Source organism: Lepidothrix coronata, unplaced genomic scaffold, assembly GCF_001604755.1.
Source record: "Lepidothrix coronata isolate B3197 unplaced genomic scaffold, Lepidothrix_coronata-1.0 Scaffold254, whole genome shotgun sequence".
NCBI lineage: Eukaryota > Metazoa > Chordata > Aves > Passeriformes > Pipridae > Lepidothrix > Lepidothrix coronata.
Window position 1 is genome coordinate 103,055 of NW_016690434.1, and position 14,760 is coordinate 117,814.

Genomic DNA, 14,760 nt, shown 5'->3' on the forward strand with positions numbered 1-14,760 from the left:
CTTCTCCCATGCCCACTTTCCTGCACACTCCACCTGAGGCAGCAACAAAAGCAGAACTGGAATTGGCTGGAACAGCACAGACAGTGACCCAAGGGAGCCATGAAGGACAGGCTTCTCAGCCTGCAGGGGAGAAGCTTCAGGGTGACCCAATTGCAGCCTGCCCGTGCCTGAAGGGAGCTACAAGAAACATGGAGAGACTATTTACAAGAGACTGGAGGGACAGGGGAAGGGGAACGGCTTCAAACTGACAGACAGTAAGTTTAGATTGGATATTGGAAAGAAATCCTTTCCTGTGAGGGTGGGGAGGCCCTGGCACAGGTTGCCCAGAGAAGCTGTGGCTGCCCCATCCCTGGAAGTGTTCAAGGCCAGGTTGGACAGGGCTTGGAGCAACCTGGGCTAGTGGAAGGTGTCCCTGCCCCTGGCAGGGGGTTGGAACTGGATGAGCTTTAAGGTCCCTTCCAACCCAGACTATTCTATGATTCTCTTTCTTCAAAACCAGAATTTCACTGCCCCTAACACTCAAACCTCACTGTCACTGAGGAATGTGCCAGTCTTGCTCTTTTTCACCTGCTCCAGGACTCATTCCAAGCTACTCCTTTGGAGAAAAGTGGGGACAAAAGGAGAGGGAATGATTTGATTTCTGGCCTTCTTTGTAAAAGCCTGTCTGAGAAGAGGCTGTTACTGCTGCTTGGGCTGTGACAGCAGTGGACATGTCTGACTAGTGCAGCATGTCCTCCATCTACCAGAAGAGTTAAAACTTCAAATAGGAAATGTTATCAGTGGAGCTTATCTCCTCTGACACCTCCTCTTGTTGAGCATCTTCTCAAAGACCCCCAAGAGCAGACCAAGGCCAAGGAAAGCCATGATAAGCCTCAGGAGCCCACACCACCTGCTCAACCACACTGGGGTTCCACACTCACTGAGCAGTTCTTACAGCAGTTTAAAACCACAAGATGCCAAGCTTAAAAATATGCATTTTCTTTTGGAAAAAAACAATGTACAGTCAGATTTTAAGGGGCTCTACAAGAAGACACTCAGCTATCCTTAAGAAAAGTAAACCTTGCAATGCACTGCATACAGTTTTCTAGCCAGCACGAGTTGGGCAAACTGCAGTGTTCCTGAAGGAGCTTCAGTGGCTTTTTTTTTGTTTCCACCCTGTGGGCAGAGACAGTCAGAAGGCAGCAGAGCTTCACACTGGGTTAGTTGTTCTCCTGCAGACCCAGCTCAGCGTGAGGCTGGTGTGGGCACAGTGGGCAAGGGCAGCTCCATGGAGGGGGTCTCAGTCACCTCAGCTGGACTCGGCTTGCGGAGCTCCAGCTTCTCGGTGAGTTGGTTGTAAAGCTCCTTCACAGCTTCCCCACTCTGTAAAATGAGAATTGAGGGGGGAAAAAGAAGAGTCACACTCCATTGTAGCCCCTACTACCCAGCACAGCAAGTGTGCCATCACCCTGTAAAACCGGCCCAGAAAGAGGAAGGAAGCTACAAGGTGATTAATTGAAGCTACAACTCAGTACACTCTGAGAGCAGAGCTCGTGGTCCATTAAATCACGTCTGGAAAGGCAGCTGCTTTCATCTGCAACCAGTTTTCCCCTTCTCATGCTCCCCTTCCTACCTGCTTGGTGGGTTCCAAAGCCTTTTGGAGAGACTCTAGTTTGGCTGGTGCCACTTTGTGATGCAGATGCAGCAGCAGCCTGAGCACGTGTCTGTGGACGTTCTCCTTTCTGCAGAACAAACACCACCTTGAGAGCCAGGAAGCTACAGCAACAGCACCAGAGTAACTCACACCCACACACACTGGGAGCTTTGTTAGAATTTTCCAAAAGGATTCATGGAATTGCTCAACAGGAGTGGACCTGCAGCAACCACGAGGAGGGAGGGGGAGATTTTAAGCACAGGCACGGCAGCAGCTCATCTCTGTAGGACAGGCCACGTGCAGGTGGATGTTTATCCCTCCATGTGTGGAGTATGCAGCAGCAGCAGCCCCAACAGCAGCTCCAGCCACTTTTTGGGAAGCTTTGTGGAGGTCAGATCTGGTCTGCAGGCCACCAGCTAAACCACAGGGACTTACCAGCAGTAAGTGTGCAGCTGGTACTGCAAAGGGCTGAAGTTAACTCTGCATATTCAGAGCTACTGCAAAGCCTGAAGGATATTCTCCTTTGCAACTCCAATTTATGAATAATGAATTACAGTTCAGGTAATAATTTATAATCAGCACATTACAATTTTGCTGATAAAAAGTCAAAAAATATAAGCCTTTCCCTAAAAAAAAAACCCAGCATCAGAATAGTATTTCCACAACATGTGAAGAATTTGCTGAACTATACTATACTGCTCAAAGCACTGAAACCTCTTTCAGGCACTCTGTAAACTGACTCCCTTCACTTCCCTCTGAGGAAAATCCTATTTACCTGGAGCAGGCAGTGAGGAAGAAGCCATCAAAGAGACTGGTGCAGAACTCCTCCAGTGCAAACTCATCCCCCAGCAGTGTGAGGTTCCCAGTGAGCAGGTGCAGGAAAATATCACTGAAGGCCAAGTCACTGAATGTCTCAACTAAACAACATGGAAAGCAAAGAGACAGAGGCTGACGAGGATGGGCCAAAACCCCACCACAGAGCTGAGGCTCCTGTTGAAAAGCTGGCAGTGAGATTTCACCATGGAATGGTTTAGGTGGGAAGGAACTTTAAAGATTATTTGGTTCCAACCCCCCTGCCATGGGCAGGGACACCTTCCACCAGCCCAGGTTGCTCCAAGCCCCCTCCAACCTGGCCTTGGACACTTCCAGGGATGGGGCAGCCACAGCTTCTCTGGGCAACCTGTGCCAGGGCCTCCCCACCCTCCCAGGGAAGGATTTCTTCCTAATACCTAATCCAAGCCTACTCGCTTTCAGTCATTTTTAATCATTTCCTTAGAAAACAGGTAGCCCAGGCAGGTGGCTTTGATCTTTTAGACATTAAAGATTAGGAGCAGGTTGCTTCAGAGCTCTCCTGCAACTTATCCCAGAGGAGTCAGTGAACAAGGTAATCCTAGTAAAAAATTTAAGACTGTTCAATCCTATTTTGTTACAGGTTTCTCAGCACACAAAGCCAGGTCCCAGGAAATTCTGGTTACCTGCAATTACTCTGGGCAGCAGTAGAATTAAGCCATCTGCTCTTTTATCTTGCAGATTCATTCCAAACAGTTCTCACCTAATTGTTAATAGAGACTTTGATCTAAGGAACTGACCCTCAGCCACTATCCCTAAAATCTCAGATAAGCAGAAAAGTGCCCTAGTTGCAGAAAAACACAAACACTTCTGCAGGGACTCACAACTAAGTCAACAGAAGAGCCAAAGGCAGGATATGACATGACATTTCTTTTGCTCTGAAATCCCTTTCACTCCAGGTTTACTTGCCTCCTATACAGCTACAGGATAGAAGATGGGACAAAAACTTGCCTAGTGCTGGCAGGAGCCTGAGGAAAGCATTCTTGTTCCTCTGTTTAGTGATGTGAAGGATGTAATACAGCCCAATCTCACAGGCTATTCTGTTCTCCTGCAGGAATCTGTTATGGCAGAAGCAAAGTTTCTTCACCAATAAAGCTTAAAAAGATTTTTAATTTTTTTTTTTAAAGAGGTTTAAAATACTGATAGAAATCAAGCAGGTACAGCAGTGGCTAACCCCAAACCCACTGACTGAGCATATGTTCACTATCATGCTCCAAAAAAATCTACCATTCAGCAAATATTGTGCTGTCTCACAGCCAAACTGCTGGATTTGATTGTGGACATTTATAATGTATTCATGATAAAAGTGCTAATCAAACTGGGGTTCAGAAGAAGCCCAAATACTCAAAAATCAAACAAAGTCCAATACTGCTGTGTTTTAGTTTCCCAAAAGTCAAAGATCATAGAGAAGAGTACAACTCTTGGGATACAGGACTCCAGATTCTGGCAAACAGACAAGAATTGTGCTGGAAATTAGTGCAAGGTATGAATACAGCAGAGCACACAGGGGTTTTAATTATCTTTCTGACATCCCTGGAGTGACAGGTTATCAACAGAGAATAAGTGTGGGTGCCAAAAATGCCAACTTTATGATTTCCAATAGTGCTTCTCCAGAACCCAGCATGGGCACTCATCCAGCTGCACCCAAATATCACCCAAACATCACCCAAATACTGAGCATTCACTGCCTGGGAAGCTGCACAAGCAGCAATTTGAACAGAAATACCAAATACTTTCATATTCAGTCTGTATAAAGAATGGTCATTACGAGAAATATTATTTTATGTCAATAAATTTCATCTGAAGAACCGTGGTGGAAACCTGGTCCGTTAAAGGAAAAGTTCAGCCTTGATTAATTAGGGCTAAATCTTATCCCCAGAAGTCTTGGCTTCAGCACATGGAGTGCTTTTCCCTGTCAGGGCTGGCTGGTTCCCTGGTGCTTGGCTGTGGTAAGCAGAGCATGGGTACAGCTGGGGAGGCAGGATTACATACTTGGTGAAAGCTTCAGGAATGGTGCTGGGGTAGGGAATCGGCCCCTTCTCCTCCGAGGGCAGCTTCTGGTCCACAGTGAAGGTGTGGTCATCCACCACAAAGGACATCAGCAGGGGCAGGAACCTGGTGATCAACTCAGCTTCCTTGGAGGGGTGGAAGAACAGAGGGAGAAGAACCATCATCAGTCACTTCATGCCACCTAATGGTCCTGGAGTGCCTTAGCAAACAGCGAGGCAGAGTGAGGAGCCTCATCCTACACTGAGGAAAACAAGCTCTCAGACATCCAGTTCCTGTCAAAACTCTTGAATAATTCACTTCCATGTGTTGCATTGTAATCGGGAAAATTTTACTTCACCTCACCTACAGGAATATTCCTGCTCAAATGGTTTCTTTGGACAATTACACAGCACTTCCTCTGAGAGATCCTTCCCAAAACTGCTGCAGGCACTGCGTGTTAAGGATGAAACCAAACTGCTTTTATCAACAATTATATACCCCCAGCATAGTCCAGGCTTATTTGTGGTAAGACAAACACAAACAGATTTGCAATACAGAGATTCCCTTTGGAAAGAAACTGTGAACATTTTTCCCTAGAGGTTCGTGAGAGAACACAAATCACAGTGTTACCCTTGGAATATTGGTCACTCCCACTGCCACAGTCCCAGTGTTGAAGCACACCCTCCCTCTGGTAAATTTAAACATGCAAGCAGCCAGGAATAGGTATATTTTGGAGAGTTCAACTATCCCCCTCAGTAGACATTTGCTGCTTTATAGCTCAGAACAGAAACAGCAAATTTCTCTTGAGAAACAGCCCCGCTGTGCAACACCATGGTTGGCCTTCCTGCCCTCAGCTGAACTGCACCAGGGCTTCCTGTAACACTGGGAAAGTACTTCCAAAGCATGGGAAGTGCTAAATGTGGCACTACACAAAGCTGCTGCAACAGAGAGCTGGAAGGGAGAAACACTTCTCATGGTCATGTTTCAGAGCAGCCTTGGAAATCCTGCTTTCCTCATGCAAGATGTGTCCTACAAACCTGGCAGTTGTGTGGAAGATCCCAGGAACAATGGGAGAGCAGTGAGCAACCAGTGCAGTATTTGACAGGGGTACAGTCTGATTTTAGAACAGTAAGGGCCAGGCACTCATGGAAATCAAAAAGCAGGAAAAGGAAGCTCACAGCAAGTCCACTGGAGCTGCTGCTCTGTGACCACTGACGTGTTTTTCCCAAGAAAGCTCTGACAGGAGGTTTGCACAGTGAACATTAAATCAGGGACACAATAAATAGCAAACAAATCTAAACTTGTTCAATTAAATGTGTTAAATTCTAAATGGCTCACCATTTTTGGTTCCTTGAAGACTTGACTGTCAATCATGTCCCAGGCCCCCTGTCCCAAAGACAGCATCCTCAGGAGCAGCAGCAGGTCTGGGCTTTCCTCCAATTTTAAGGGGAGAAGAAAAACAGCTATTTTGATCTTCCACATCAGATACTTATTTTAAAGCAGTGGTTTATATTCAAAGCTCTTTTGGATTAGCAGCTTTATCAAAGACTGCTAGAGATGTTCAGTTCTCCAGTTTAATTGAAACCTGATTCCCCAGACAGGAATCACATCACAGACACACCTGAGGGCTTGTGGGGTTTTGTAACTTTTATAAAGCACCAGGAAGTTTGCAGCTACCTGATCAAAACATGGTTTTTAAACGTGTCCAGCCCAATTAGTGCACTGAAATGTAATGTGTGACAGGACAAATCAAGCAGAAGAAAGGAGAAAGGGTGTGTAAGAATGACAGTGGGTTTTTTGTTTATATTGTGCCCTGAAACCAAAACAAATTTCAGTCTTCAACTGTCATGGGGAAGTTATTCCATCCAACAATAACACCTAAGAACTCAGAGATAAAACCAGCAAGTGCCTCACACTGTTCAGACACCTGTAAGGGTGCCCTCCTTTAACATTCCAGCACCTCCTGCAGACAGTATTCCAGGAACTGTGTTATATCTCAGCAAACAGAGCAGGACAGAGCTAACTAACCCCTGGCATTTACTGTGGCAGGGGAAAGGCTGCTGCTCTCAGACAAACTGATGGAAGGACAAAGCAGGCAGGCACATTTTCTGCATATGGTTCTGTATTTGCCCAGCTGCCAGCATAGAATGAGCCATGCAAAAGATTCATTGTCAGTCTGGAGAGTCCCAAAATCACAGAAACATAGAATATGCTGAGCTGGAAAGGACCCACAAGGATCATCCAGTCCAACTCCTGGCCCTGCACAGACACCCCAACAATCCCACCCTGTCCCTGAGAGCATTGTCCAAACCCTCCTGGAGCTCTGGCAGCCTTGGGGCTGTGCCCACTGCCCTGGGGAGCCTGGTCAGTGCCCAACCACCCCCTGGGGGAAGAACCTTTTCCTGAGATCCAACCTGACCCTGCCATTCCCTGGGTCCTGTCACTGCTCACAGGGAGCAGAGATTGGAGCTGCCCCTCGGGAGGAGCTGCAGACCCTGATGAGCTCTGACCTCAGTCTCCTCTTCCCCAGCTGAACAAGCCAAGTGCCCTCAGCTTCTCCTCAGACCCTTCCCCTCCAGGCCCTTCACCATCTCCATGTCCCTCCTTTGGACACTCTCCAACAGCTTTAGATCTTTCTTATATTGTGGTAGCCAAAATTTCCCCCAGGACTCAAGGTGGGTCTGCACCAGAACAGAGCAGGACAACCCCCTCCCCTGCCCATCTTCAAACAGTGCTCCTGCAGAGCTCTACAGCAGGGCTACAAAGGGACAGGAACCACCTTTCCCTTGTTCCTATTCACACATGCACCTGAGACCTTAGTCACACCTCTCCTGCAGTGCCAGCCCTTCCCTGAGGGATGCCAATCAAGCAAGACCATAGCTCAGATCAGGTACACAAGCTGCAACACTTACCCTGGGTAAGGTGTCCTGCCCAACCAGGTCTTGCAGGTGCCTTATGGTGCTCAAGGCCAAGGTGTTGATGGCAAAGGGATCACACAAGATCATTGATAAGTCCCTGAGGAAAAGTAAAAGCCAAACACTTGTCATACATAACAAACAACTGCACAGGTCCTTATGCACCTGTGCCCACCTGGTGAACCTTCTCCTGACTTGTAAAAACACCACAAAAGGGATTTCTTTGACCTGTAAGAGCACGTTAACCAAAAACAATGACTAAAAAGTCCTCTGCACTGAGATCCAGCAGGAGTTCTCCCACAGCCAGTTACCAGGCCACAGGGGAGACAACTGAAGCTGTGCAAGCTCTGTGCTTGGCTCTGCCATGAGCAGGAATGCTCATGGATGTCTGGGATGTGACTGGAGCTGCTGGAGGTTTGCTGGCTCTAGGGAAGAACTAACACCTACAACCCCTGCCAGATGCTGTGACTGCCAGGAACCCATTTCAGTTCCTCAATAAACGGCCCAAGAGCCTCACCCCAACACTTGTTCTTGTCCTTTCTTCACTCCATCCAGAAAGCCTTGCAATTCCCGGGCTCTCTTGTTGTCCACAAACTTCTCCCGGATACAGGCGTCCAGGCACCAGGTGAACTGTCACAAAATGCAGAGAGCTCCATGAACCTCAGCCACTCCTTAAACCAGCAATAACACACGTGATGTCAGAGAAAACAGGCTCAGAGTGACCTCCAGACACCAGGAATTAAGTCACTTTAATAGTGGGACCAAGCTGGTCACAAACACAGAGGAAGTCAGAGATGCCAAGGTGAGCTGACCTGGTGTCACTTTCTCCCCTCCCAGGAAAGGCATTCCCTGGGAATTAAGGAGCAGGCACTTATAAAACACACCACTGCCCAGCACACCTGTGGGTTTACACAAACAGGAGACTGAGAAAGAAACAGCAGCACTTAGAAATAAGAATTCAGGCTATTTTGCCCATTGCAATACCACTCTCACCCCCTAAGTAGGGGAATATCGACAGTGGAGCTTCTGCTTTAGAGCTGTATTAGTGAAATCCAATATTAAGGGCTTTTTTTCCCTTTGAGAAACCAACCTATATTTCCCCTCAACATTTCAACTGTCAAAAAATCACAGGTTGCTGAATTTTCTGAAATGCTTTCACCAATTGTCCTTGCAGCATCACTGCATTTAGCAGTGGCAAAATGAAGTGGCTGAAGAATGAACTTGAACAAGAATTGCCCTTGTCTCTCCAGTCACTGTCTGTGCACTGACTTGGGGACTCTTGATCAGAACACATTAGTAAGCACGCAGGAATATTTATCCTCACTCTAGGACAGCATCTCTGAGCATAACACACATCAAATTTAGCAACTACTCCAGAGAAAAACCCTTGTTCCAGGTCAGAGTGACACTAACTAAGGACAACGGGCCAGTAACACGACCCTGGTGTGACATTAACAAGTCTGTCACCTCCTGGTATTTGAATAGTTGCGTGTTTTCTTATAATTCAAGATCTAAAGTATGCAGTATTTCACACACAGACTACTGGCAGATGGAGTATATCACACCAGCCACAACTGGGAGGGAAGCAAGCTTGGATTAAGAACCTGTGGCTAGCTGATGGTTTCTGTTATTTTTGCAGCACCTACATAGATTAGGTGTCAGATTAGACATTGCTTTTAACACTGCATAAGTGCCCTAAATCTGAATGATTCATGGGTTATGAAATGAGAGCAAACTGCTGGTTCACCAAGATGAAATTTTCACCTGAAGTTCCAAGGGATATAAGATGACATTTGGGTTCAAGACTTGAACTCTCTTCACAGGGGAAGTTCAGGACTCATGTTCTCTGGGCTGAAGTCCTGCAGGGCAGCAGGAGTGGGGAAAACAAGAGAACTCTCCAGCAACCCTCCCCTGTGTCCCATATGATTAGTACCTTATGACAGGGGTCAACGGTGCAGATCTCACTGATCTCCAGGTCGTGCAGGGACATGAGGAGCTCTGCCCTCAGAGTGCAGTAATGGACATTCCTCGTGCGCAGGAACAGCGTCCTCAGGAACTGCAGCACCATGTCATAGAGCTTCACGTTCTTCCCAATCATCTGGGTCAGCTTCTGAACCACCTACAGTGGGAAAAACGTGCACTCAGTGCCAGGAGGTGCTATAACTTCACACACACACACACAAAACGTGAATTAATTTTATTACATGATTTATTGAAACATCCCCAGTGACATCAGTTCCTGCAAAGGAACTATTTAAGGCAGCATTTCCAAGAGCATTTGTTCAAGGTACGTTCACCAAATCTTTCAGAGCCATAATGTGTTTTTACCTAAATCCACAAGCTTCTTTCTTTTATCCTCCTGATTCTCCCTGCAGGGGGAGTGTACAAGTGGATGTGTGGTGCTGAGTTACACCACAACTCTGCAGTGTAAACCTGGAGTAAATTGCACCAGACCATTTACACTACATGGTTTTGAAAGCAAAACAGGCCCAAACCAACCCCCATGTAACAAACATACTGCCCTCTCTGAAATTATAGCTTTACACTGCCTTATAATTAATTCCATTCAAAGAGCAACTTTTCTGGATGCCAGATTAGCTACAGCTTTCCATTAAAAAAAAAAAAGTAAAGCAAATTTTATTGGGCTATAAAAGAGGTCCCAAGAAAAGAAATTTAACATATTAACATATTCCAACTGATGTGATAGAGATGCTCAGCCTTCCAAACACCTGAGGTGTATTCAAACCAGACTGGACAATACAGAAAAAAACTTCAGCCCTCCTATGTTTTTTCAAAAGTGCATAAACAGCTTAGAACATTCATTAATCATTACACGGCACTGAGTGACTATTAAAATAATTCCTGCTGCTTTCACCAAGATATGTGGGAGAAAATGGCCTGGTATTTCTAGCAAAGACTTTGTTAAGCTACATGACTTGAGGAGCAAAGCTGGGTGGGGGAACAGACCCTGCTCTGTGATGAAGGTGACTGAACACTCATGGATTCCACTCAAGCATCTTGTGAGGGTGCCTTTGGCCTCACCTCTCCTTGACGCCTTGTTTTGGGAGAAGGACTGAAGAAGTTCTGCAGGAAGGAGATGTCGTTGCTGAAGAGGATGTTCTCTTTCTCCAGGATGTATTGCTTGAGCAGGGGGGACACCTCATCCCCAAACAGGGCCTGGTTGTCCTGCCAGATCTGCCGCTTCACCTCCACGGCACAGGCCTTGTACAGGTCCTTGTCAGCCATCACCAGCTTCAGCTTCTTCTCAGGGACCTGCAGTGGACACAGCAGTTACACAGGGCAGCCCCTCACCTGCCCAACTGCCCACAGGAGACACCTAAATCATGGAATCACAGAACATCCTGAGCTGGAAGGATCACCAGGACCATCCAGTCCAGCTCCTGGCCCTGCACAGACACCCCAACAATCCCACCCTGTCCCTGAGAACATTGTCCAAACCCTCCTGGAGCTCTGGCAGCCTTGGGGCTGTGCCCACTGCCCTGGGGAGCCTGGTCAGTGCCCAACCACCCTCTGGGGGAAGAACCTTTCCCTGAGATCCAACCTGACCCTGCCCTGACACAGCTCCAGCCGTTCCCTGGGTCCTGTTACTGCTCACAGGGAGCAGAGATGGAGCTGCCCCCCATGAGGAGCTGCAGACCCTGGTGAGCTCTGACCTCTGTCTCCTCTTCCCCAGCTGAACAAACCAAGTGCCCTCAGCTTCTCCTCAGACTCTTCTCCTCCAGGCCCTTCACCATCTCCGTGTCCCTCCTTTGGACACTCTCCAACAGCTTTAGATCTTTCTTGTATTGTGGTGCCCAAACTGCCCCCAGGACTTGAGGTGAGGCTGCCCCAGAGCAGAGCAGAGCAGGACAATCCCCTCCCTCGACTGATCATCCCCTCAGGCAGTTTGGGCATTCACACCCAGCAGTACCACAGGCTCAGCTCTTGCCTCCTCCTGAAGACACTTCTTCAACAGCCAAATCACAAACCAAGCTTTTCCTTATTTCTTTCAAAGAAGAAAAAAGATTTCCTTTAAATCCACAGTGCTGAGAATTGGGGATGGTGTTTCCAAACTCAGTGACTTACTGAAATTCCAGTAGCAGTTTTGAATCCGTTACCTTAAGTGCAATAGGATGCTTTCAGTAAGGACACTCCTAGAGACTTCTGTCTCACAGATCTGAATCTCACTCCTGTCTACTTCTAGCTTCATTCTTCAAGACTTATCTTCCACTTGTCAAAGATTTTTAAATCAGCTGTGGAAAATTCACTTATCAGTGAACTTGACTATTTTTAGGAAGCTGCATGGATTGAGGAAAACAGGGAAATAGCCTCATCTGATTATAAAAACATAAAATGCCTTTCGAATTAGACCACTAAGTTGGCAGCAGATACAAGAATGAATTAAATCTTCAGTCAGTGCCTAACACTGAACAACACACCTGCAAAGGTGTGCAGAGGGAGCACAGCTTGAGGAGCCACACCAGAGACGTCACAGCACAGTGCAGGTCCTACCTTGGGCAAGTGCTTCATGACACACATGACCACGGGCTGGATGGAGGGCATCTTGACCAGGGAAAAGCTCTTCTCCAGGAGATCTTCCAGCTTCTTGTATCTGAAAACACGGGACAGCACGAGACTAAGGACCATGGAGCAGTAAAGGGACAGAGTGGCTCATCTCAGAGCTACTGGAACTTGATTCCCGAGGTATCAAACTCTCCCCTGCAGAAGTCACCACAGTATTTTCTCACAGAATTCCCAAGTCGCTCCAAGTAACCAAGAATGCCGACCAACCTCTCCTCGACCTTCCCCTCCAAGGCGATGGCAGAGACCCTCTCCAGCAGCTTCTCCCGCAGCTCATCGAACACGGACTGGTGGAACTCGAGGCGGGGGGTGCCGTGCAGGTCCAGGAAGGGCAGCGCGTACTGCAGCGAGGGCAGCAGCACCCCGTTCTCTGTCTGAGAGAGCAACCGAGCGGGGCTGAGAACGGCACGCGGGACAACAAAGCAAAAGAGCGAAAAGCCCGGACGGCACTGGGGGTTCCCCCCTCCCCCCCACGCAGCCCGGCCCCTCACGGCACCTGGAACTGCTCGATGGCCTTGAGCGGCTCCGTGCAGTTCGTGAGGGTCTCCTTGAGGTCCTCGCCGTTGGCCACCCCCAGCTCCTGTAGCCCCGCGTACATCTCGGCCTGGCCGGGCCCGCGGGGCCGCTCCCGCTCCTAATTCCGATCCCGGTCCCAAACCCCGGCCCCGGTGCCGCCTCAGTTCCGCGCGGTCCGTCCCCCCCGCTCCCCCCGCGGGCCCCGCCGCCGCAGCGCGAAGGTTCCGCCGCGCGAAGGTTCCGCCGCCCCTCCCGCGGGGCCTCCCCGCGGCCCCCGCGGGCTCCGACCGGGGCCGCCGCGCCCCGGGCACCGCCGGGCAGGGCGGGCAGGGCTCAGGGAGCGTCCGGACAGCGCTCGCAGGCACACAGAAACACAGAATCACAGCCTGGGTCATGTTGAAGGGACCACAGCGGGTCATCTGGTGGCCCCTCCCTGCTCCAGCAGGGCCGTCCCAGAGTTAGATGGGATGAGCATCCCATGGCACAGCATTGTGTCCAGAGGGTTCTGGAATAACCCCAGTGAGGAGACTCCACACCCCCTCTGGTCTCTGTTCAGTGCTGGATCACTGCACAGCAAAGAAGTTCTTCCTCATGTTCGGGTGGAACTTTCTGGGCATCAGTTTGTGCTGTTGCCTCTTGTCCCATTGCTGGCCCCCCCACCAAGCAGAGCCTGGTCCATGCTCTGCCCCCTCCCTGCAGGCACTGACAGGCATGGATGAGGTTCCCTCTCAGTCTTCTCTTCCTGAGGCTGAACATCCTCAGCTCCCTCAGCCTTTCCTGCTCCCAGAGATGCTCCATCTTTTCAGTGTCTCCTCAGCCTCCACTGGACCCACTCTAGGAGTTCTCATATGATGGGATTGTTGGGGTATCCTGTGCAGGGCCAGGATGGACTCAATGGTCCTTCCAACTCAGGAGATTCCGTGATTCCATGGTTCTGTGCTCTGCCCAACAGCATTAAGAGGGCAGCAAGGCTGGGATTCCTGGGGGTGTCTGAGGCTCCCCTCTTGTCTGATCCCGGGCAGACAGTGATGGAAAGAGGAAACACCACTAAAAACAGAGAAGTGGCCTTCCCTCATTCATGGTTTGGCCTTCACAGGCCTGTACTTTCGGGATAGCTGCTAAAGAGTAGGGGGGAGGGGGGAAATCTCCCTATTTGTCCTTTGTGCAATCTGCTGCTGCATCAGCCTAAGCCACCTAGAAACCCCCCTAGAGTCTGCCCAGCAGCCAGTATAACTGTCCAGGAACAAACCAAAGTGATTTAGAGCCCCTCAGACCATTTGAAGGTTGGGCTGCTGCTCACAGACCCCCATGATCCCTGATATCCAGGTGAGAGAAGGGATCCACTCCACTGTTCCCAGCCAGGAGCTGCTGCAGTGCCCTGAGGTCCCTCACGTCCCTCTCCGTGTCCCCACACGGCTGGAGGGGCTGCTCTGCTGGTGGGGGGGTTCCTGCAGGAGCAAAGCAGGACTGGTGTGACCACAGCAGGACCTGGAATCTCCTCAGTAGCTGCTGGATATCCTGAGTGCTGATGATATATCATGGTATTGGTATAAATGCCATGACCACGTGGACACGAGCGCTCAGCCACAGTGTGAGCAGCTGCAGTTTTCTGCAGAAATTCTGTTTTCGAGGATGTTTCTTTGTGGCATCAGACAGGAGAAAGCAGGCATGTGTTTTATAAAGTCTGGGTGCTGGTTATCTTCCACAGGGAGCTGTCAGGGAGGGGGGTACAGGCACCCCAGAAGGCTCACACTACCTTCTGGGGGCAAAAGAGCTGAGCAGCCCCCGTTGTCTCCTGCACACAGCAAGGACCAAACTAGCCAGAGTTTCCTGGGGGTGGAAACCCAAAAGTGTAGATGTTTTTATGCCACCTGAAAGTGAACAAGGGGGTAGGCAGTGTGAAGGGACTGGGCAGTGTGTCCTCTGCCCCAGCCCCACGCACACGTGCCTGAGGGGAAGCACCCCAGCTCCGCCCTGGAGCCCTCAGATATAAATTAAACCCAGTGACAAGGAGTTTCCCCACTTCTAATTTGGGCAGCCAGCACTGCCAGGCGTGGAATACCAAACAGATGAGTTTTGCCTGCTTTCTGCTTGTTACCCAGCCGAGTTAACCCCACATTTGTGTTTACCTCAGCCCCGTCGCCTGGGGCAGTTTCGAGGTTGCAGCGATGCCTTTGCAAAGCTGGGGCGGGCACGGAGCCCTCCTGTTATTTATGGAGAGAAGGGATGGAAGGGAGAACTGGGGCGGGCACGGAGCCCTCCTGTTATTTATGGAGA

The 14,760-nt window shown here is 49.4% G+C and overlaps 1 protein-coding gene across 1 annotated transcript; it reads right to left on the minus strand.

The window, feature by feature from the left end:
• Positions 1-956: 956 nt before the first annotated feature.
• NELFB (negative elongation factor complex member B) lies at positions 957-12,593 on the minus strand. The gene is made up of 13 exons (XM_017835324.1): positions 12,464-12,593; positions 12,178-12,341; positions 11,899-11,998; positions 10,429-10,659; positions 9,320-9,505; positions 7,904-8,016; positions 7,384-7,486; positions 5,810-5,905; positions 4,475-4,617; positions 3,434-3,540; positions 2,409-2,550; positions 1,613-1,721; positions 957-1,362 (listed from the first exon to the last, which is right to left on the minus strand). Exons 1-13 carry the CDS (start codon positions 12,563-12,565, stop codon positions 1,225-1,227), a joined length of 1,734 nt encoding a protein of 577 aa, XP_017690813.1. The 5' UTR covers positions 12,566-12,593; the 3' UTR covers positions 957-1,224.
• Between the last annotated feature and the right edge of the window lie 2,167 nt (positions 12,594-14,760).

What these genes read in the sequence shown, in the direction of transcription:
- NELFB (XM_017835324.1), bottom strand. Translation starts at nt 12,565, where the DNA reads ATGTACGCGGGGCTACAGGAGCTGGGGGTGGCCAACGGCGAGGACCTC. An exon ending in GGACAAGAACAAGTGTTGGG is followed by an intron (nt 7,487 to 7,903) that starts GTGAGGCTCTTG and finishes ACTTTTCCTCAG; the next exon opens with GGACTTATCAATGATCTTGT. An exon ending in TTCCTCACTGCCTGCTCCAG is followed by an intron (nt 1,722 to 2,408) that starts GTAAATAGGATT and finishes TTTGTTCTGCAG; the next exon opens with AAAGGAGAACGTCCACAGAC.